Genomic DNA, 25,231 nt, shown 5'->3' with positions numbered 1-25,231 from the left:
GTTAAAGTGACAGCAAAGTGCTTAAGGTGAGAAAAATATAGCTTTAGAATAAAGGAGGAGTCAGTAATCTTTCCCTTTTATATTGCCATAAGTAGACTTCACCAGAGATCTACCAGATTGCTAGGTTTTTCTCTGCTGATATAAGAGTTCTATATTCCCCTCTGGAATATTATTCCATGTGAACTATACTATTCAATAAACAGAAACTCCAGCAGCTTTTTCTTTTTCTTTTTTTTTTTTTTTAAAGCAGTTTTACATCAAATGACAGATCTGTCATTACTTGCAGCATTTGCAGGACCTGTTTTTTTTCTGTAGGGATCAATGAATATTCAATACTCTTTACCTGTTTAATTTAAACACTGTAATGAGCTTCACAGTGGCAGGAAAAGACTGAAAAATGCAAACTAGATTCATAAAAATGCTTTGATTGTATTTTCTCATTGGCAATCAACAGCCTCCAAGTAAAATGCTGCATGAGATGGTCTTTTTCAATAGTGATGGTGACACAGCTTTTCTGAAAACTGGCCTCCCACTAGTAGGAGGGGACTAACACCTCTCTGAAGCAGCGGTGGGGCTGGTATGTGCAGACATACTTATCATGATGGCTGATTATTCAGTGTAGAATACATCTATTTAGATGTGCATGTGAGAGGCTGCCTGTAGGAAGTGAGAAAAAACATCCCCAGATTTTTAAGCATCCTAATCAAGAGCAAGGTTTTACAAGTCTCTGTCATTAGTACATACTGCTGAGCACTTACTTTTGAGAACTGTTTTTTGACTATGTTTATCAGTATAGACTATTATAACAAGAAGGTATATATTATATCTTTTTAGTTCTGCCCCTGATTAATGCTGTTAGTATTGACCAGAGTAACAAATCTAAAATTCTTACTCTTTATATAAATTAATCTTCATTACAAATGAAATTAAATTTGAGGCTAAACATGAACACTGAGGGCAGGGAAAAGAGGTTTAGTCTTGTTCCTTCCTACTATCCACTGTAGTCATTGCTCTGGTAAGCCATTTGCTGTCTCCTGCTGTCTGTATCACAGAGTTTTTACTCATACTTAGTCCAAAACCATTTCTGAGCAGGCACCTGGGCTACAGCTCTGTGAAGTGGTACTTGCAGGCAGATGTAAACTGACAGCCAATTCTTCAAGCTTTTTTAGTAATGCCTTGTGGGTCAAAGAGGAAATGGGAGTAAGGTGGAAAACAGGAAGGATATGCAGCGACTGCTGCAGTGGAACAGAAGACTGGGATCTGCCAGCTGCTCTCAAGAGCCTGTCTGAAGAGAAGAACTGGGCTCTGCGGCAGGAGCACAGGACACAGTGCAGTGTGGGCTCAGTCCTGGTCTGTACTTGGCCTGCTCTGTGCCATTAAAATCGTGCACAAGAGGATCCTGAATGGCCAGGTGTGAGATGCATTTTAGGTAGACATTCTGAACAGTGAAAGTCTCTTCTGGAAATGGTTCACTCTTAAACATTTCTGAAGAAACTGCTTAATTTTGCAGTCTTGGCCATTTTAGTTGTTTGTGAAAGGTTTCATTAAGAACTTGGATTTTCAGCTGCTAATCAGCTACAAACCTTCATAAGCTCTTAGGTTATTCACAAACTCATTTTGAAGCATTTGTTCTCTCTCAAAACCTGGTATACTTAAACGGGAAACAACAACAACAACAAGCCTCTACGCCACTGTGTGGTCTGTTCCCTTCATTTCATTTCTAAAAATTACTGTTATTTACATATAGATAGATATATATAGGAGATACATGTGTGTATATATATATATGAGAGAGAGAGGGTCCTCAAAGCTGCATAAATGGCATATGCATAGTTTAAAAGAATGTTATACAGATATTCTCCAGGTATTTTTGAGTGCAATGTCAAACAAACCAAACCATGGACAGCTGTAGAACCATAAGGAAAATGTGTTTCTATGTGCATGGTTATACATCTGAAAAATGATGAAAAGAAGAGTTTGTTCCCCAAATTACAAAGTAGAAGCATGGCTACATGTTCAGAAAGAGGGTGATTTCCAAAATTGCCACAGACTCCTATTTTGTTGTGTCTGAAAGCAAAGATGTTACATACTGACCTGCTGGATTGTTTATGGTTGAGCCTAATTCTAGAAACTGTGGCTCTATTTCACATTGATTCAATTAGATCTGCACAAAATACATAACACATATCTCACAAAATATTTTCAAGTTTGTCTCTTTTACAGATCAAAATATTTTCTTACATTTTTCTTTAAAATAGAATTTTTATGTTACCTGGAAAATTTCAAGTGGTTAAAAAATAAGGCTACTTTTTCTTCTTCTTTTTTTTTTTTTCAGGTGAACTCTATATTTTCACCCTAGTATAAAGAAGTAGTTCTTGAATTAGCATACAAAGTAACCTTTCTAAGGAATATATTAAATATTTTAAGCTTTTATTAAACTTTAATTTTCTGTTTTATATACCTTCCCCCACTCCAGGATGCCTTTGAGATAATGGCCGAAAATTATGAGTTCAAAGAAAATGAAATATTCTGCCTGGAATTTCTGAGGGCAGCTTCTTTGCTGAAATATCTTCCATTTCCTGTAACCAGAATGAAAGATATACAAGGGTTGCCCTGCTTGGGAGACCACGTCAGAGATGTCATTGAGGTAATGCACCTCTGAATTATCTGCCAATTGATTCTTTTACAGATCTGCATTTAGAGGTCGCAGAGAGCAGCGTTGTTATCTGAGTATATGTACACAGGCTTTGCTATTTCCTGTAATAACAATGTATTATTCTTGCAACTAAGAATGGAATGATTTCCGGAAACCTTTTGTAGTAACATAAGGTTCTGTCATGGAACTCCCACCCTTAGGAATAAAGGTAACTAGTGAATAAATACAAAATAATAATTAATGCTATATCAACTTTGCTGTATCAACTTTTTAAAGGCTCACACTGATTAACTGTTTTTAAAGGCTTATGCAGGATAACTGTTAATAGTTTTGCTCATGTGACTTGCCCTTGGCAGCATCACTTTGCTCACCTGAATGCTTTATTAGAAATACTATTTTTGCAAAACTGGTAAATAATTTATACTTTAACATTAAATCCTGCCTTGCTATGTTATAGCAAGTTATATATAGTTGTAGCAGAGCCTTTTATCCAGGTGATGGATGAACTTTACATTCTTCTCGGAACTTTGACTATTCCTTACATTTTGCTTTAATTCTTAGCCTTTCCGGGACACCACATCTTAGGTGATGTTACTCCAGCAGGCAGCTGGGCAGGGAGTCTCAGCTGTCTGGAGGGTCATGGCTGACTGTTGTGCTTAGCTCTGTCTCTGTGTTTGCCTCATTCCACCAGTCAAGAATGTAGTCTCTGAAGTGCTCTTTGTACCTTTACCTGGGGGCTGGAAATTCAATTATGATTCCACAGAAAATAAGATGGTTTGTTGGGGGTGTATTTTTTTGGGGGGGGGGTGTTTTGGTTTTAGTTTTTGTCAGAAAGGCTAGAAGAACTGTACATTCAAGAAAAAATACCTTTGTTCTTACAATGCTCTTACTTTTAAGAGAAGTAAACTCAACGAAATAATGAAATCCAATTTTCAGGACAAGTCATTGATAGCTTATGATAAATAACTACTTTCTGGCTGTGAATTTATGGGCAAATAAGTACTGTGAAATATATTCCATGGTCTTAGTTTCTACTTCATCCTTGAGTAAATTTATGAGTAAATAAGAACTGTGAAATTTATTCTGTAGTTCCAGTTTCTCCTTCATCCTTCAGTAATTTTCTGTCTTTAAAAGAATTCCAGAATTTGATCCTAGTGGAATAAAACAATGTGCTTGCTTAGAGTTACTTTCAAGTTTGTACAGATTGATAAAACTTGCTTTTAGATTATTTTACTAAATCTTGTAATTTTGGTAAGATCTCACAAATTTTTTTAATTTATTTTTTATAAGTAATGGTTTTCTTTGTTTAGGAGATTATTGAAGAAGGAGAGAGCTCTAAAGTTAAAGAAGTGTTAAATGATGAGCGATACAAGGCATTTAAGGTAAATCCTTTTGAGTTTTGTTGCTGTTGTTTAAAATTTCCCTTCTTTTCGTAGAACTTAGACATTGCCATCAATTTTATTATAAAGGAACAACTGATATCAAGTGTAAAGAAGGAAAGGTCTTGAATAAAAAGAAGGGGAGAATAAGAAACTGACAAGAGTAAGAAAAAAATGGTGAAATAATTTTCTATTTTTAATTAATGTGATCCATATGTAGTTTCTCTTAAGCTTGAACTAAACAATTGCTTTTTCATGAAATCCAATGTAATGCCTACTGTTTTGTGTAAGTTTAATGCCATCTTGGGTTTATTTCTGCCTCACTTGATTATCATTTTGACACTATGCCATTTTACGCTGACTTCAAGAAAATACCAGATGAAAAAGATGACTCGAATCTATTATAATTCTCTTTTGTGTGAGGCAGAAGGAAGAGGACTGGAGATATTTCTTCCTCAGGCATATTGTAGAGTCATAGTCATACTATTTTATAGTTGAAGGGAATCTAAACCACAAATATTCCAGTTCTGAAATATTAATTGATTTTTTTTTCTGTTGAAAACATATAAACTATATGTATGAACAAATATATTTTCTAATTTTATCTGGAGTTTTAGTCTGTATAAATACCCTGTTTCTGTCTTCAGAAAAAATTCAAACAGAGAGTAAATCAAATGGGACTGTTTAAATCTCCCCTGCATTACTCACTTTTGCTTGAGCTACCAAAAGAGTCTTCCATTTTCTCTGACCTGCAATACAGGTATGAACAGATGTCCAGTGACAGTTGTTGATGCATCTCTAGTAATATTCAGAACAGAGGTGTAGATTCACACCTATAGCAGGATTCACAAACCAGACTTGCTTGTTAAAGCATCATTGCATCACTGCATGATAGAGGAACAGCCATTAAATCTGATATTTCAGGATTTACAGAAGTCTCTTGGAGATTAGAATGAAACCTATTAGGGGAAAAATTATCTCAAATACATTTTAGGACTTGCTTCACATGCAAAATTATAACAAGCTTAGGTGGCTTTCTTACTAGCTGAGCACATCTCAACATTTTGGCTAAATTGGTTGTAACCAGTTGTTTCAACCAATTTTTATGAGTCTCTAGGAAAGCCCAGAAGGATCCCATATTAGTGAGGTCCTAGATTTTACTGTTTAGCCTGGTTCTGGTGACTACTGCCTCACACATTATAACTTAAAAGATCATTGCTGACCCCAGGACCAGAGTTATCAAAGGACTGAATTAAATTATAGTCCATGTTTTTGAGGCAGGGTGCATGAATTGACACGCTCATTTTGCCTCCTTATGGAAGTGGATTCTGTGGAGAATGAGTTCATATAATTCATTTCACCAGCTGACAAAAAGTAGTGCCCACATACACAATCGAAGAAATGGGCTACTTGCTACTTGTGCTGCTCTGCTGGCAGTGTCTCTAAAATTGACATCTACAAATATACCAAATAATAATAGAAAGGAAATAATGCAGTGGTTTGGGATTTTTTGTCCCCCAAAATTTGGATAGTGGCATAGAATTCATTTTCCTTAGTTCTCTATCTCAGCTTTAATTAAGTCTCTTAGAATCATTTAAAACCCATTAATAGACCCTTTTGAAAATCTTTTAGCACTAGCAAAAACATTAAAAGATAACAATCTAAGTATTTAAAAAAATCACATTCTTTCACAAGCACCCATGATTCAGACAAAGAATAGGTTATTTCATCCATTATATACAAAATGTTGGGTAATTTCTATTTAATATTATCCATTATTTTAATTTTTCTCTTTGCTTTATCTTAATTATTTCCAATGAATTAATCTGTTTAGAAAAACACAAAAGAAACCTAATGTAGCTGGAATTCAAAGGTTGTAGATTCAATGAAAAAGAGTAGTTATTTCTGTCTTACACAGCTCCTCATTCAGTTCCATAAAAGTACAAAGAAACTATAGAGAGTTTCAGTATTGACAAATTGAACATAAAGAACGTGCTTTCAGGCAAGCATGAAGGTTTTCCCTCCTGCTTTCATATCACTGTTCATCTGAGATATTGATCCATTGAATAATGCTTGCAACTGTGACATTTTTGCTTTACATCCTTTTGTAGGGGATAAGTTAGTGTACAAAATTACTTTGGAATAAATGGAACAACCATCCGGAAACTTCAGAGACTGGTAGATCTGTGTGTTTTTCATCTTTTTTGTTTTTCCCAATAGGCAAAATAGTGAAATATGTGCTCCAAATAAGATGCCTAGGGATTTAGCTTGGCTCTTGTGAGGACTGAGAATTGTAAGGCTATTTACAATATTCAAGAAAACTCAAGTTACTGTTATTACTTGAAATTGGAAAATAATATCGTGAGTGACCTCCAATATATGTCTCATAGAATCCAGTATAAGAATCGTAGAATGGTTTGGGCTGGAAGAGACTTGAAGGATCATCTCATTTCAAACCCCCTGCCATGGGCAGGGAAACCTTCTTTTAGACCAGGTAGCTCAAAGCCCTTTCGACCCTGACCTTGAACAGCTCCAGGGATGGGAAAATAATAGATCAGTTTTCTTTGTCCTTACGATCTTTTTCCATGTTGCATTGAGACCCGTTTGTCCTCAGTGCAGGATTTCAGGAGCCCAGGATTCCCACTGATCCCATCTCTTGGTAGTGGTGCAACACCAACATCATGCGTACAACTGACAGCTGGTAATACAAAATCATAATGTCAGTCATGTTATGGATAGTCTTTTGACGTCTCTTATTCTATGAAGGGAATGTAAGTGAATCCAGACACTTAATGTTACTGTTTGCGTTTTTATTGAGAAATGGAGTAAAAATAAAGACTACTACCCTTCTTTCAGACTGTAGCTGAAAGTGTACATTTAGGTAAATTTCATAAAGGTGCTGGACTACTACTGTATCCTTGTTTAGATTTCACTTTAACGAGAATTGTCCATCTATAAAACCAGTTCTCTGTTTGACGTAGCTATGTAAAGAAGGGAAGCAGAATTTGTATACTTGCATTACACTATTATATATTTTCAATGTAGGATTAGGTCTGCCCATTATTTTCCTTGTGAAACCTCATTCTTACTTACTTGTTATTAATTCACCGTTCCTTTATAAAACTCCACTGAAATGTGTGGTTTTCTACTCACCTTAGCAATTTACATCAGTCTTTGGAGTGGGAGTGAAGACATCTGAGAAATGGTACAGAATGGGTTTGCGGACTGTTGAAGAGTTGAAAGCTGACAAGACCCTGAAGCTGTCAAAAATGCAGAAAGCAGGTAAGGTGAAAGTGTCACAAAAATTTGTGTCAGTGTTCTCAGAACTTGATAACAGAATCACAGAAGGAAGCAAAGTTCATTTATGCATTTGTTTTCTTGCTGCAGGATCTTGTGAATATAGAATTATTAGGTGAAAGTAATATTAGGATTAACAGAGATGCTAACTAAAAATGGTTTAATTTAAAACATAGGAATATACGTTTTTTAAATTGCTTGCACAGATACCAAATGAAATCTCTCATACACAAAACTATTGTTGGTTTATTATTGCACTGGTTGTGAAAAAGCTACGAAATTGAGAAAATCCAGAACTACTTTTCAAAGGAGACCTGTCTCCATCAAGGCAGCCCTACTTTAGTGATAAATCAAGATTTGTAATAAAATAATTATGAAATTCTTCCCATAATCCTAGCACATCTTAGCTTTGAAATGTTAAACATGGTCACATGCGTAATGTTGCTTCCCCATAGATTTTTTTGTATTTGCCCTGTTTCCTGAAATAAACTCATTTAAACAAAGAAATTAGTTGAACTGAGGAAAAAATTATATAACATGAAATTATAATAATGTAACTTTATTTTTGCATTAAATTCGTGTGTTTTACATCACCTCAGAATCCCTTGGATCAACTTTCCCACATTCATGCTTCTTTGTCCTTTTTTCTTTTATGTATCATGTTCAAATGTGCAACAAGTTGCAGGACTGGGCTATTTTGGCACAAACTCTCTTAAAAGATAGCTGGGACGTTTCACGTATTTCTCAGCTTCCTTGCATTGAACACCATAATTTTGGGAAGACTGCCTTTTGAAGCAGTGCATCCAAAAAGACCATTGTTGGGAGCCGGTAGGGAAGTCAGAATAATTTATAAATATTCAGGTACTCAGAAAGTGGAACAATTATTGTGACTGCTGTATTGACAAATGACATGGCAAATAATAAAGAAAAATATATATATGAACTCTAAGGGCAAAGATGAGGGAAGGAAGGGGCTGTCTCTGGCCTGTGATCCCTCACACCTAAAGCAAGAGACTGACTTCAGGAATGGTGGGGAGGAAGGAAAACCTGAACAGGCTGGATCTTCCCACAACCTGTCTGAAAACAAACCTGTAATTTCAGGTTCAAGATGGAGCATTTCTTAGTTCTTGCCATTAGATAGGGTTCTCTTGCCTATTGTATGAGTAGTGTGGTTTAACTTTGTGATGAGAGGGGACTAATCACACGGGCCTTGCATAATGATGGGTAGGTTTTGCTAATTCCCTGCAGTGATCAGCATCTTTTGCCTTTGGTTTCCAGGGTTTCTCTACTATGAGGACCTTGTTAGCTGTGTATCTAAGGCAGAAGCAGATGCAGTAACCTTGATTGTTAAGAACACTGTCTCTACCTTTCTACCAGATGCTTTAGTTACCATAACTGGAGGATTCAGGAGGTGAGTGAAAACAAATGGAGTCACTTGGCTGTTTTGTTCAGGTGCTCACAAAAGAGATGTTTATGCCTTGGGAAAAAAATCAATGAAACTTGGTGGGAAGGTGTTAGAGTTTGTTTTCAACTTTTTTTATCTTATTATTTTCTGGATTTGTGGTTTGTTTGTCTTTTCAAACTGGGGAGCAATTCTATGACATTCCCGGATTGCTGTGTCTTGTTACTGTGGATGGTTGGTTTGTTAGAACAAAATCTAAGAATAGCTTGATGGGAAAATGATATTTAGATCATATACTGTACTTGAGCATCTTTTTTTCCTCCTTCACTGAATTTGAATTCCCAAGGCTGAGACTATTGTAAGGCCATGCTTAAAGGAAAGATACAATAGGCTTAAGGCAGTTTTTTGTTGTTTTTTGAGGTGGAGTGTGCTGGTTTTGGTCTTTTTTTTCAAAGATATCTTAAGTGACAGGTGTTTGAGCTGTGCTGATGTGGTTTGTAGAGGTATAGTTTAGAGTAAACATTTACTAAAATGACTGTAAAGCAATGACTAAACCAAATATACACTAACCTCTCTATAAATGAGATGATCTCAGAACTTCTTTCCTGGATGATTTTGTTCCCAAAGCTTTTGGTCTTGCTCTGTAAAACCAAATCTGAAGCTGTTGCTCAGATCATACAGAATTCATTCTTTCAGCACCTAAACTTGAAAGTTTTTTAAAGCCACAGGGCAAAGTATTGAGACTGGGAATAGTCTTCAGGAGTTCTGGTTTCCTTGCTCTATGCTTGGTCCCCTGCTATGTCCTACTAGTAGTACCTGTCATGCTCATAAAGCACCTTAGATTTCTTGCTGCTTAGTTTGTTAGTTTGTAAAACCTTGGCTTCATTTTAAATGTAAAAGTATTTTTCAAAAGTAGTATTCTCTTAGAACTCAAAATACACAGTTATGTAACTCCAATGAAACTAAAATGGGTATGAGAACAAAAGTTAAGAATGTTAATAGTTGATGTGTCACCTGTGTGATTTAGTATTGTGAGCCTAGATAGGTTTGCATAGACTCAGTCCAGTGCTAAATTAAGACCTTACATAATTTGAAATTTTTGTATATTTGCACAGTGATTGTGCTGAATGTTTTTATCATCTTTGTGTCATCTTATGATATTTATAATTATTCCTTGTATATTCCATGTTTGCAGCCTGCAGCTACACAATTTCTATAAAACAGCGTGGTCAATCAGAAGCATTAGGCTTATGCGCAAACCCTGACTGAAAGTATAAGAACAAGATAAAATTTTATATTTAAAACCTCAAGTGCCATCATTCTCTGTGTCTTTAAGAGGGAAGTGATGGCAGTGTCTTCCCAACAATGCAAATCAGTCAGAGACCTTGTGTTGTCAGTAACTTGTGTGTACCTGATTAGCACGTCTAGATGGGTTGGAACTTACAGCTTATTACACCGAAAACTCCCAATTTCTTCATTATTTAAGTATCTAATTATGCCTTCCAGTGAGCAATTCTGTTTACTAATTACATGCCTTTATATATACAGGAATATATTAAACTAAATTTCAATATGTCAGTCCTAAATTATATTTTACCAGCCCATGAAAAATAAATGCTGAAGTTTGGATTTGTAGCAAACTTGATAGATTGAGCTGCCTTTATCAGACATCTATATTTTAATTGCTGAACAGTAATAGAGTTGATTACATCTGTTTTTTTTTTGCATGTCTCCTATAGTGGCAGTATTCTTCAACAAGAAGTATGTGTAAGCTACATAGCTCTCAGTTTTCAATTAGCCAATTATTATTTGTTAAACTCATCATTACATAAATATTTTAACAAAAGAAATAGGCGAATTTGCTAAATTGAAAAACTTGATTCTCTTATACTATACCTTTACACTACGAAGATAAGAGGAAGAAATAGCTCCTGATTGCTCTGAATAATATATTAATTCCCAAGGATCCGGATTTGCCTTTCTTTTTATACCTGTTTCATAACTTGAATGAAATTTAGCAATTGTCTGTTTTCCTCCATATTTGACTGGAGAGTTGAAAGTCAAGAGTCTCATAAACCTTACTTTACTATGCAGGAGAACTGAATGAATTATGAGGAGCAGAACTCCATGGTGATCCACAGCCATAGAGATTCAATAGGGTAGAGAACAGGGAAGTTATGTTATTTTCCCCAAAACTATTGAGCACACACATGGCTGGATATATTTAATTGATTTACTAGACATTTTCCTTTAAATTCCTGAAATTTCATAAAATCAAATAATGTAGAAATTCTTTTAATCAAAATTAGGAAGAATAGTATAGATTTCAAAGAAATAATAGTTTTTTCTTTTTTTTTTTTTAAATCCCAGAAAACGTGTTCATAAACTTTTTTTTTGTTTGATTTAGCTCTCACCTTTAGTCTTCTGTATGGTTTCTTCTATTAGTCTTGTAAAAAAAAAAGTGTCATGATGGCAACCCTTCAATATCTTCCTACTTTGAAATCATTCAGGAGTAGAAATTAGTAAAGTAATGAAGACTGGATGAGTTTATCCCTTGTTGCTTTCTTATAGGAACCCTTAGCTAACTGCCTGTAAAACATACTTCTTGAGTTTCAGTCTATTTTCATCGGAGAGGTTGGGAGAACTTTTTTTTCTTTTTTTTTCACACTTTTCCAACACTTATCTGGGTCTTTTTGAAACAGAAATTACAATACTGAAACACAGGGAAATACAGAAATATGGCAATTGTAGTTATGCAATAGATAAATCACACCCACATGGTGTGGAATGTATTTCTTTGTCTATCTAGGGAAAGTGTCAGCTCAACTGCAGAAAAGGAAGTGCTGAAGATGCTGATAATGCAATATAAATCATACCATGGACAATGTTATCAGAAACACTGAACTTGTCCTGCACTCTGTTTGAATTGTCATGGCATTATTTTCAGTACTCAGCCTTTCTCACTTTGAGATTTAAGTTAATAGGGCAAATTCCAAGGTAGGGAATAGCATCTCATATTACAAGTTAAAAAAACCACTGAGAGTGAAATTTTCCTTCCAACATTCAGTTAAACAGAATGACAAGTAGACCAAGAACTTTGCAGTAGGTATCATGGCAGTGGAACTGGAGGAATTCTCCCCTTTTTGCTGTAATTCCATATTACTGTACAGCTTCAGAGTAACTTCAAGAAAAAGTTGTCATGAGCTGAAGCATTATCACCAGGTTTTGTAAGACCCCAAGTTTTAGCTAACTTGATTTAGCTGCTGATATTTGGTTTTGCCACAAGAGGTGATCTAAATTGAGGACTTCCTAAGAGCAAAAATATGTAGTTTATGGCTTTAGTCTTTTTACTAGTTATTCATGTTCAATACATTCACTCCAAAAAACGAAATTTGACTGGAGAAATTCAGAAAAGGATCTGGAATAACAATTACATACAGTAATGAGAATCTTATATATACAAACATATAGTAAGAAAAACTGCACTTTCAGAATTTCTGTTAGCTTTTCTGTGTGCTCTGTTCATATGATTCACAAATAATTTGCAAATTATGTTTCAGTTTTCCTGTGTTGCATGTAGCACACTCATATAGTTGTGGGTAGCTCTGCAACAGCAGAATTGCTGTGATGTGAGGACATAATTACTGTGTCATTAATAGGCACTTATTTTTTAGAAAATTGCTTAAGCATCCTCTTGGTATTATGATTTCACTTCCGACTTTCTCAAGTGATATTTACCTAAACACACCTTTGTTGGCTTCTCCTATCTTTGCCTTAAGATGGAGTGAAGTAGACTAAGGAGACATTTTCTTTTAGGTAATTCTTCATACTGCAGTTCTTAGGAAGTTGTCCAAGTGTCTTGGGCAATGCATGATGCAGAATAATTACTGCCTCTTGTCTATTTTTGCTCTTGGTGGGAGGTTGATTCCTCCATGCTTTATCAGTCTTCAGGGTATTTTTTATCTCAGACTCTCTTATTATTAATTCTGTTCTAACATGAACCTAATTGATTGATAGATCACTATCTCCTTGGTTGAATTTTGTATTATCTTTTAGAAATCAGGATTTGACACCTGTAACATTTGTAGATAAGAACTGTTAATAGAAATGCAACGCAGAGAGCAAAGGACAGGGTCAGTGTGTTTGTCAGGCACCACTGCTGTGCTTTTATATGTTCCAACACGAAAGTTTCTTTCCTGTGTGCAGTGACATTTCCAAGGCAAAGGAATGCATAAAGGAATGACATGGATTAGCACTCTGTTTTTTCCTGTTCTGTACCAAGAAAATAAAGATATTCCTCCCTCCAGTCTTGGAGATAAAGAAAATGGACAGAGCAGGGACAAAGAAACAGTTTGAGAGACTATTTTACAGGTTCACACACTGATAAATAACCAGTGTTATGGTGGCACCTTCATTTCAGACATGTGAATTGTATGTGGCACCTGGAATCACATTTATCTTACTGTGTTTGCATAGGCCCATAGATGAGAGAATGAGATTGAATGTATGCAGAATATTACACTTCCCAGGCTTTTGAGACTTTGTGGTTTATTTAACCCAGCTTGTCATATGGTCTCTGACTGAACTTCTCAATAAACCATAGAACACTTGAACACAGTACTGATCCTGATAAAAGTCTCTATTTGAATTTTTGTTTTGGATACTCCTAGTAAGAGTGGTTTTTGGGGGGTGTAGATGTTCTATAATGAGACTAAAACACCTGGCATGACACATTATTTTTTTAGGGTTGTCAGAGTAAATGTTATTTGAAGTCCTGTTACACGAATTGTTTTCTTTCTGCACAGATCTAGGATTAAAGTAGTGCCAGACTTGCTAAACTTGCATAATTAGTTTAGTAAAAGATTCTTTCATTACGTTTTTAGGCAAACTCCTAATCAGAGGTTGCTTATTTTGCTTACACTTTGTTAATACAGTGTACCTTTGCATTTACACTGTTCTTAGATATATTTATTTCTATGGGGTTTTTTACTCCAAAACCCAGACTCTAGTAAGGGAAGATACGAACTGTACCCAGCTACTCAAGTTCAAATACTGTAATTTCTTCTCACTTTCTTTCACTGCTGTTATAAGAAGTAAATTTTTTTTCTCTGCGCTATTGCCTTTTTTCAGGGAGAAATCTGCTCTCGCAGATCTGTGAGGCAGGCTGCTCACTGAACATTGGAGCTGATATGGTGGTTTGTACACACTATAATTTAAGCAGATCCTCTAATAATCCAGCAATTATTCCAGCACAGACTGAAGAGACTTCTTGACCATCATTCATGAGCGTGGCTTTCCCTTTGATAAACTACAGACCACTTTGGATGAGGCTTTTAACCTGGAGATGGTTTAACCTGATCTGGTTGGTTTTAAATCTTAGTAAAACAGCTTTGCCTTACCAAATTATCTCAATTTAAGAGTGTTTGACCTTGAGGTATTGGGATGTTGTGAGTAAAAATATTCTGTGACTGGAGTTAGAAACACTGCCACTGGCAAGGAACAGAGGTCCTCACTAGTTTCTGTTTTTAATTTTCTGTAACCCATTAAAAATTAAGTTGGGAAAGGAGAAAATGAAATTAATGGCTAGTCAAGTCAATTTAGAAGATAATCTATTGGAGTAATTCAGATCGTTCCTTTTGTCATTAGAGTTTTGATTATTTTCCCACTCATTTAATCTATTATTAGCCAAGATGAATCATGAAGTAGAAGCTGATGAATAAGGTATCTGGGAGCCACAGACAAAAAGAATGTCGTAAGAATCCATGAAATCACTGAGTACTCAGCAGAGCATATTCTTTTGAAGCTTCTCAGGACTTGTTGATTCAAGTTCTTTTACATGCTGTACTCTACTCGAGCCTTTACCACTTTCACAGGTTTTTTAGCTCACAGGAAGGATGCAGTGTAGCTTACCTCTAAAGCTACTTCAAGGGATGGGTGCAGAGTGGGGGTGGCAATGCTGCTGATTTCTGTGAAGCCAGAAGTTTTACGCTGTATATGTAGAGACAGAAAACTCCCTGGCTTAGCCCTGCAGTTTTCATGATAACCCTACATCTCCTGGAATGTATTTGTAAAAACCTTTAAGGTGTTTAGTCTTTTCTGTTTCTTGTCAAGACTGACGATGACTACTAGGAAGTAAGATAGAGCAACATGAGCAGTGTTATAAGGCAAGATATGAAATCCCAGATGTATTATTTTGTGACTGTTAAGGTCTCCCGTATTAGCTTTTTAATTTTTTTTGTTGTTTTTTACTAAAGTCCTTGGAAAAAATGAGAATGAAAACAAAAAGTAGGGTTTTGTATTTCCTTGTCAGGCAGTCAATCAAAAATTTTAGTTATGTACTGATACATGATCAGATTTGTTACCATTTTAATTCTAACTTTTGTTTGAAACTGATGAAAATTTTTTAAATTACTGCATTGATGACTTTGTGCTCTCACAATATTTGTCACTATACAGAGTAAAAGGAATACTGGCAGTAGCATTTTCAAATTGCAAAGGCAAACTTGTAGTGGCAAAGTAGCATATTGCAAGAACACTTCTAGAGAAGAAAGAATATTGTCTTGAAAATAGCTTATTTCTTTACAATTCCTGTCTTGTTCATTTAATACCCCAATCTGATATTCAATGTTAAAATGGAAAATGAAGTGTGCAATTAATAGAAGACACTGTATTTATGAAGAAAGAACAGAATGACAGCTAATAATGGTAGTCAAATAAGTTTTCTTTTCCTTTTTTTTTCCTGATTTACACTTTTAAGGTCACTTTCAATCATTTTTGGTATAAGGGTCATCCATTTGACAATTCTAGGTTTCTGAATTGTATAGAAAACTTTTCAGAATGCTTGTCACTGCATAAAACCAAAATGTTAATGGCTTCACTAAGTCAAATTAAATTTTAATGGCCATGGTTTAATTTTTCTTTTAGCCTGTTCACATCCTTTAAGTAGCATTAAATGTGATTCAGTTGTCTTCTAATATCACAGCTGACCTGAATAGCCTTTTCAATTAGCCTTTTATATGAAGCAGATCTGATACATTCTAAATAAATAAAGATCTCTTTTTATTGGTTAAATGCTGATATTCACAGCTCATTTAATCCATTTATAGACATACAATGTCAAAAGAACAACAGTTTTTTCTACAATACTAGTGATAATATGTACAGATGAGACAAAAAAATCACAGCGTCTTTGTTTTGTCAGTGTATGGAAACAAAGAGGAACTCTAAAAGGTCTATTTAAGACTTTAAGAAGGATGAATGAATAAGAAATGATGAAAATTATTTGGCAGGATGTCACACACTGAACACATTTTACAAAATGGTGTGAAAGATAGTGAGCTAACAATGCAGATTCCCCTAATAAATGTATTCTGATGGCTTGCAAATAATTTAATCCCTAAGCAGTAGATGTCCAAGTGTTTTTTAATTGGTTCATTCTATATTAATATAATATGTAATTTAATTTTTTCATAGATTGTTTTAGTGTTTACAACACAGTATAGCTTTTACTTATACAAAAAGTAATAGAAATTGTTAGAAATCTATGATAGTTTGTTCAAAAGCATCTTTGATGTTTCCATAATTCTGTTTGATGTTTGTTCTCATTTTTGGATGACAGTTTCTCAAAACATTCACTATATAACAGAGACGACCTACTGTGATAAAACCTTCACTGTGTATGAGGGCAGGCATAGGGAAAGAGGCTTCTGGGTTTCCTGCTCAGCATGGGAGACAACAAAAGCCATCTGGGGTGTCTGATATGTAGAAGAGCTGGGCTGAAATGGTTTGGACTGCAGATGTATCTTTTCCAGTGGCTTTAGTTATCAAAATGCAAGAGAATGGTGTTGTCATTATCTAGAGTGGATTTCAGCACCGACTTCATATTGCCATGTTAGTTGCTTGTATGAGTGTCAGATTATAACTAACAACTAACTTGCTTTCTCCTGATGTGAAATCCCAGCTCTGAAACAAATACCAATCTCTCCTGACGGCTGGCTCATTAGACTCACCTAAGTGGAAAGAAGTGGTGACAGCTGTCAGTATGAATTACAGTACTCCCAGCTCCAAACTCCAGCGGCTTCTGCAGAGCAACTCTTTAAGATAATATACCATTAGAATTCCAAAATGTAAAAACAGATTTTGCATTATTTACATGATTTTCTGGATAAGTTTGCAAAAGTGAAGGTTTTGAAAACTTATGAGAGAGTGTTATAATGCAACTATTTATAGTCTCAATATAACAGTGAAATATACTTTATAGCCTATATTCTACTGACCATTCACATTTTAAAATGTTGGAAATAAAAATTGTTGTGATTTTTATAGTGTTAGGTTAATGGAAAAGTATTCATTTGGCATTTTAGAGCAATTAGGATACACAGTAATGGTTACTATTTGCATTATGAAAATTAAACATATAAATTGGTATGTTCTGGTATGACTTATATTGAAGACACTTCTCTGGTGTTTCAGAAAGGGAAATGCTTAGTCTTTCCTTTAACGCAATTTTTCAGTGAGCCTGAAACAAGAGGTCCTTTGCACAGGACATGGGCACTGGTGGTGAGGCAGTTTGAATAGGATACCATTTCTTAAAAAAAAAAAATCACATCATACTGTCCCAGGTATTATGACATATAATCTGGGGCTGAGACAGGGAGTCAGCTTGCATGATACAGTGGATGCACTAAAATTGATTTATCAGTGTAATTTAATATGCTGGAAAACCTGCTTCCTACACTAATGTTGAACTGTTGCTCTTTGAATGTTTTGGTAATTTGGGAGTAGATTAGTATGATATGTCATGGGGGAATAAAAACTGTTCTGATTAAAAAGGAAGCTGTATAAATAATTGGTACCTAACATTAACAGGTACAGAGATGTATTCATATACTGAAAAACTCAGGCAAGATCAGTGAGGGTAACCTTAGAACTACTCTGTAGCAGAGTTGTGTTATATGTGCTGCAATTAAAGTGCATAAAATAGGGCTCATGCAATTTGCAAACTGATTCTTTTCATGTAACTGATATTAGACACATAGCAGGGCTATTATAAGGGAACAGTATATATAAGTAATTTTCAGTAAGTTTTGAATTTTATCACATGCTTCACTATGTGTAAAAAAAGTCTAAATTCAGTGAAGATTTGGTTAATACTCTTTGAAATTTTATATTAGTGGCTTTTCAGTAATGTTAGGTTTGTTGCTTGGTTTGGGGTTTTTTTTGGGTTTTTTTGTTTGTTGTTTTTTTCGTTGTTGTTGTTGTTAAATAGTAGGGGATAGGAGAAATTGTATATTGCTGTTTGGGAAGAGGTTGGATGAAAGTAGATGCTGCCAATGTGAATATGGCAAGCCAAAACTTATCAAAGATGTTATAGAACAGCTCTGTACACAGAAACTAAGTTATTGAATGAAGTAAATCATGTATTTATATTTAGGGTTATCTGGAAGACAGCTATCAAAATATTCATAAGTATTACTTGTTTTCTGTAAAAATGTTCAATTCTCAATGAAAAACTGTGCAGGAATGTAAGTCCTTTGCCTGGTAGGGCTATAATTCAAGTGATTTTTCTTTCTTTAGCAAAATCAGGATTTTTAGTCAGAATTTCTCTTCCATGAGTAGCCTCAGATATAGAAATTTCATACAGATGTTGTGTAATTTTGCCTAAAGACAAGGGTATGTGCATCATAGAAGAGGTAGCTGGAAACACAAAAACCTATTGTGAAGTGTCACAATATCTTTTCAAGATCACTGTAATATTTTGATACATGTTTTAGCCAGCAAATTGAAATGACAACTTGAATTAAAACATTTCTGTCTGATTTCTATTTAACTGTCCACATAAATCCTTCTACTTCCTCTCATTTTCTTGACCAAATCTATTACATGCTCACTGTAAATAATAGATTGAGTGATTAGAGAGAGAAAATAAACTATCAACTATAATTATCACTCAGAATTTGTAGCAAAATCAAGCACTAGCAAATATTTTGCAGTCATTGGTGATTTTTTCAATTGTTGGGGTTTTTTGCCTTTTACATGAATATTATGGGGAGGCATCATATTTTGAATTGCTGCTCTGAAGAGTCACAATAATTGGAGTGCCTCTTATAAACATTTGACTTGAATACAGCTAATATAATTCATTGATTTCTGAAATGCTCAGCCAGAGAAATTAAGTGGATCAATTATGTTCAAATATAATGTTTAAAATGCACTACTTGAAAAATATTTGCTGTATATAGATGTGCACTAAGGGTCTTACAAGCTACCTCACAGATAAAAGCAATAGAGAAAAAGATATTCATGATACTACATAAAACTGGTAAGTAAAAAAAATCTTCTACAAGTTATAGAACATTAGGTATAAGGAGGGCTATTAAAATAGTGGGATATATTCAGGGAAAGATAAAGTAGCAAGATTAAAAAATAAGAGAAGAGAGACTTGAGATAAAGTAGTAAGATAAAAGAGAAACATAAAGCACAAGAGGTCAAATGAGACATGTACATGACCCTGATGAGATGGCAGTGTCTAGTTTGATAGATAGTTCTTTTCCTTATGCTTCCTCTCAAAAATGGTTTTGTTGGGGTTCATCTGCTAAAAAGAGGGTGCCTTAAAAAATCCAGGCCTCTCAAGGTGGAATGGAATGTTAGAGATAGATAGTAACACTGTCTTTATGACACCAAGAAACATGCAGGAGAAAGTGGCATACTTTCTAAAGGAAAATAAAATCAAAATTCTGCGTAAAGGATAATTGAAATAAAAATCTGGTGTCATTCTTGGACTAAGTTCCAAGCAGTAAAGTCAGCAGTAAGGTATCATTAATGGGCCAGAGATAGGGCCTGGATATGATTAAGAGACTTAATGTGTTAAGACAGAATAGTGCTAATGATGCTTAGCCAGCTTTCTGCCAGACACATGTAGGTGCACCAGAAAACACGAGACTCTCTTGTTTTATTTTAGACAATGGTGCTTAAGCATCTCTTTACCTATGAACTCTGATGCCTTTGCCTGAGTGACTCAGGACAGAAATATAAATAATTCAATATGTTTTGTTTTATGTGCAGTCTTTTTTGAATGTGTGTTCTTTTCTCTGAGAGATTTCTGATGTGACAATGTTATTGATTATATTTGTTACCGTAATTTTCTTGGTTGATGTGTTTTACTACGAAGTGTTTCAGGGTATCTGTGTCAGAGATGAAGTTGTTCTGAAAATTTTGCACTCTATTAGTGAACATTTACTAAGAGAAAAAATAGTATTCTGTGGTTCACTGTTTCCAAAAGAGGATTTGCAGGCTCAGGTGGTTCAGGGTTTGCAGGATCAAATGCCTGTTGTTTAGAGTCAAGAGATCAAAATCAGTTCTAATTATACTATGTAATGTACTGCATAGTTTTTTCCATTATTTTATTCCTGGCAACCTAGCTTAAAAACAGGACATTCATAGCACAGTTTACTTATTGCTGATATACTCTTTAGCAGAAGTCAAAGTTTATTATGAACTAGTTAGTTACTGTAAAGATGGTTGACAGCCCAAGCAGAGAATGATGTTTTCCTGGCAGACAATCATGAGAAAAGCTGCAAACATCAGTGACCTTGCAACCAGGGGATACATTTTGTAGATCCCTGTGAACAAGAGTAGCCGTAACATTTTAATTAAGTGTGACGTGATCATGCCAGTGGTGTTGGGAACTTGATAACAAGGAGGTAACTGCTGCTTGATTTTTTTTCCTGTTATAATATGAGTCAGACAGGAAATTTTCTACATGTGGGATAACAACGAAAAGACTAAAAAAGTTTACAAGAAATCATGTACAAAATGCCTGAATTAAAAGATATAGTCAGATATAGTATTTTAATTTCTTTCCATTTGGGAATGGTGGAATATATTATGGATTGTTGTTATACTGTGAGAGAGTTGAATAGAAATGTTCCACGCAATCTTTTTGAAGATTGGAAATTCAACATTAAATAGAGCAGCTAAGCCTGGTAAGATAAACTTGGCTGTAACCATCAGCTATTGTATCTATTTTGTGATACAACTAGGGGCTGGTTTGGACAACAGCACAAACCTAAAGCCTTATGGATGGATTGCTTCTTCTCATATACATGTTTATAAACTCATGGTAATTGACAAACTAATAACCTTACATTCTTTATCTTATGCTAATGATCAACAATGGCAGAACATTTCCCTTTTATTTTGGAATGTCTTACACCTAGACAGAGTTCTAGTTGGTAAACACAACAGACATTCCTGGTTGCAGAGATTTCTGTATCTGGTTGCACCTGATCTGTTTACGTTAGTAATAATACCTCATTGGATATAATATCTTCGTTATTGCTTGTGAAACGTCTTGATGTTGTTATAGTATGCATTTGAAGGGCTACTATCAGTAGTACTGCGTCCAGACTGTGTAAATGTAGATCAAACCTCCACCATTCTAATATCATAAACGAAATGTGAACAACCTATTGGTGCATTCTGGCTAAAAGGTCAGTGGGAGCTTTGACACTTATCTTAGTTGAATCATGACAAAATAAGAGGACTCTTTCAACTGATTGTTTGAGAAGCTGAATTGGCAAGAAATGGTGATGCAGGAAATGCATCTTCACATTTCACCCCCCAAAATTAAAATGTATACTCATATTGAAGATGCCCTTAAAATGTCCCATTACTTGAGGTGACACAACAATACAAGCTGAAAAAATCAGGATTGTATTCAAAAAGAAATCAGAACAAGACTTAAGAGAACTATGACATGATTGGTTCTTTGAGACACTCTCTGAAAATATATGACTAGAGCTTTTCAATTCCTGGATCAGGAAAAGGGGCACAGAGAATTCTAAAAAATTGCATTCTCAGAGTATTTCCTTGCCATGGTTTGAGAATTAAGGAAGTTAGTTAATAACAATCAGAGAAGTTTTCAATTTAGAATTAAATCAATCGAGTCAACTTCATGAGCTCCTTAAACTGATGGAGGGTCACATCTTGAAGCAGAGCAAGGGAATTTTTTAAATGAGAGTAACAAGGTTTCACAATGGAAAGATTTACTTAAGTTAGAAGTTAGATTTAACACCAGGCTTGTCAACACTTTAAAAGGCTTTTCTGGCATGCTTATACTTGTAGAATATATTGGCAGCCTTTCTCTGTGGAGACGCTGTGTTCCTTTGATAGCATTGTTTAAATGATTTTTCCAAATGGAATAACCTGGATTGGCCCAAAGGATGTAACTATTTCAGCTTCGGGGAATTGCTGGCTAACAGTGTGCATTTACACAACACAGCTATCTTGGCAAACCACTATGTAGACCAAGTAGCCAAGTTCTGAATTTCAGTTTGTATTTGAAAACTGATCACAAAACAGACATAGTTGTTCTGTGACATAATTATAGTCTAAAATCTGTTTGTTTGTATTAGTAAATGTTATTTTCTCTGTTAAAGTCTTGTTTTCTAAGTGTATCCCATAGATTAAGTGTAAAGTCCTCTTCCCTTAGACAAAGTAAGTAGATCACACAATCCAAATTAGGTATCGAAAGAGAATAATCTCTTTTTCTCTGGATTATGCTTCTGTAAAATTCCCACCTACCTTACATGCAGTAGGGATATGCAAGTTTAGTTACAGAAAATCTGTATGTCAGCCCAGTCCTGGAAAGTTTTAACAGTTCACTCTAAAAATTCAAGTGAGAGAGCAATGTGCTTGAAATTAAACAAATTGTACACATACTTGGAGTTTAAACTGTGCATATTTTTTCAGAAGTACTTGAATAAAACTTCGTAGTCTTGAAAGGCTAGGCTCAAACTCCCCATCCTGCAACCATACAAATCTTTAAATTGAAATCAGTGTATTATATTCCGTTAGATAGAATAGATTGGTAAAATATGTTAATCACAACTATAGTAGAATTACACATATTGCCACAAAATGCTGGAAAGTTCAAGTTTGTTAATGGGCTTCTCATGTCTATGTCACTAACCCAAATGCACGAACAATTACCTACACTCCTCAGCCATCACACCACCAGCTCAAACAGAAGTGTTAATCCTGTTTTATGTTAGAATTTCTGGGAGATGTCTTTTTTGGTTGTCTTTTCTTCTCCTCACCCTACCCCCACCTCCCAGAGTGGTTGCAAGCCCTCTATTTCTCAGTTCAAGGAATTTTAATAGAAAAACTGTCATGTTTATAGAACTTCCAGTACAGCTGAACAGGAAGCAAATAGAAACCTTTATTTTTATGGTAGGCTGATTCTACAGATTGTCCTATCACTGCCAAGTAAGTGAAACCCAGGCTGAACACTTCATATCATGCAGACATTCTAAAAAGGCATGTTTCCTTCCTTGCATGAACATTAATATTGTCTTTTAAATTGTTTAAAGTGAATATTTTAATTTTGGAAATGCCAAAGTAGACATGCATAAAAAAGAACTTCTTAATGGAATTTTCTGTGACAAAGAGAATAATCCTTTCGAAACTCTTGAGAGAATTAGCCAGAAAGAATTAAAATGAACTGGGATTCAATGCACATTTTCAGTCTGCTGCCAGAAAGCTTCAGTGCATCAAAAATTGTTGCTATGAATTTATTTGTTATTTTTTTATAGTATCTGTATAGAAAAATACATTTTTCCTTATTTTTTAAAATACCTTAAATATTAGCTTATATATATTTATGAGATTCTGAGTAAGTAAAAACAGAAATGTGATTCTGGACCAAGCAATTTTCTCTTGGACAAAAAATAAATCTAAACTTGTAAATGCAAACTGCCTTAGTTGCAAAATCTTTTCTTTTTCTAGTTAAAAAAAAAATGTGGCAAGTAGCTTAATAAAAGCATTTTTAATATACATATTTCAAAATTAATAATGCAGACTTTTGTCTACTGATTTCAGTAAATAATTAGAATGCAGACGGCCTTTCTGTTTTCTCTGCTGAATTATTAATGAAGTGGAAGGAATCATTAGGTTCTTGTTCTAGCAATATATATCTCACTTAGCTGAGGTTTTGGTTTGCAACTAATGCTGTTTGAATTGTGGCACCTGAGCAGATTTTTCACCAGCTGAGATGGAAACAAAAAACTGGAAAGCTTTCTGACTTATAAATCCAGAATGTCAATGCATTTCAACCATTCCATTCTATCTTTAGGCATTTGGAGTACGTGTTTAATCTACAGCCAGCTCTGGCCAACTTCCTTTTCTGGGAGAACACCAGCAGAATGTGGACACTGCACTTGAATTTGCCTTGAAACAAAGCAATATCTATGAATAATCTACGTCTAGAAAAGCCCAGCTCTTTCCAAGTTTGTGGTAGTCTGTCTTGACAAGTGCCAGTCACCAACTAACCTCCAAAGAAGTCAGTCCCAGAACCCTTAACTTTCTCTTTCTTCAGCTCATATTGGTTGTTTGATAGAGGGAGGGGTTATTTTCTTTACCTTAATTCCTTTGTGGTTTTGTTTGTTTTTTCCTGAAATGCATAATAATCTCTGAGAGTTCATCAAAACATCTGATGTCTTTGAGTACCCTGACCTCTTATTCTCTAACAATAAGAAGTAGTTGAATTTCCTTGTCTCCCAGTTAGCATAATTCTAAAGTCCTCATTAAGACACTTAATTAGGCCAAAAAAGACTGTGTATTTCAGGATGTCTAAGCAAGTCTAGTCTGAGATGCGTGCTCTTATAAATAATAAAAATGTACCTTCTATCCAGTCAAGCCTGATTCCTCAGTATTTTCTATGTATTGGAATATGTTCTTTCTTCCTGCAGGTTTCAGATTAATTAAAATTTTACAATTTCTAGTAGCCAAGGATGCTGTACTGTCTTAAAGATTGTTTTTTGAGAGTGAGAACATTTCTTCCATGCTATCATAGCATGTGCTGACCGTAGAGTTTATGCATGCAAAACTAGATAGATGTTTTAAGATTAATGAATCTGCACACCTCAAATTTCAGCTGAATGTATGAGATCCCAAATCCGCATCAATACTTATTGGATAGTATGTATTTTTCATACAGTGTTGAAGAGGTTTTGTTTTGTCATTGATTGGCATTCTGCAAAATTCATGTATGCAGGAAGTTTCTATGATGTCATTTGAAATGCTTGATTGAAATGAAGTGTAATTTAAAGCATTTGCCAAGACAGAAAAAGCAAAACTTCAGCAATATATTTCATGAGGTTTAAATAAAACTGTGACAGATTGGTATGGTACATTTCATAAGCTTTAAAAGCTTGAAATTATACAGACAGCTTCTAGGTACAGTTGCGTAATTTATATGAAATTGAGACAATGCTTGCAGTGATTCAAAGCTTAAGCAGAGTTTTGTTTTGGTTGGTGAATAGTGAATTTACTTCAGCTGAAGGATTTGGAGAGGCTAGAGCTGTTAGCAGCAAAAAGTTCTCTTGTGCACAAGCCAAAAAAGGATAAATATTCAGTGTCGGTACAATGGGTGACAGCCACATCCAGGCATCTATGTCGCAGGAAGAAGAGAAATATGTTCTTCCCAGAGTGGAATAA

General features: G+C 34.9%; 1 protein-coding gene across 2 annotated transcripts in view; it reads left to right on the top strand.

Annotated features, from left to right (window-relative positions):
• The window catches only part of DNTT (DNA nucleotidylexotransferase), a 152,480-nt gene that overhangs the window by 78,796 nt on the left and 48,453 nt on the right, over nt 1-25,231 (top strand). For both annotated transcript variants that reach the window (XM_071564031.1, XM_071564030.1), the window contains 4 exons: nt 2,477-2,647; nt 3,967-4,038; nt 7,194-7,317; nt 8,611-8,743. In XM_071564031.1, coding sequence (XP_071420132.1) covers nt 2,477-2,647; nt 3,967-4,038; nt 7,194-7,317; nt 8,611-8,743 — 500 coding nt within the window. The remainder of the gene's footprint in view (nt 1-2,476; nt 2,648-3,966; nt 4,039-7,193; nt 7,318-8,610; nt 8,744-25,231) is intronic.

The sequence above is a fragment of the Pithys albifrons genome, chromosome 9, assembly GCF_047495875.1.
Source record: "Pithys albifrons albifrons isolate INPA30051 chromosome 9, PitAlb_v1, whole genome shotgun sequence".
NCBI classification, from domain to species: domain Eukaryota; kingdom Metazoa; phylum Chordata; class Aves; order Passeriformes; family Thamnophilidae; genus Pithys; species Pithys albifrons.
Note: the sequence above shows the minus strand (reverse complement) of the source record. Positions and strands in the feature narration are given on the sequence as shown.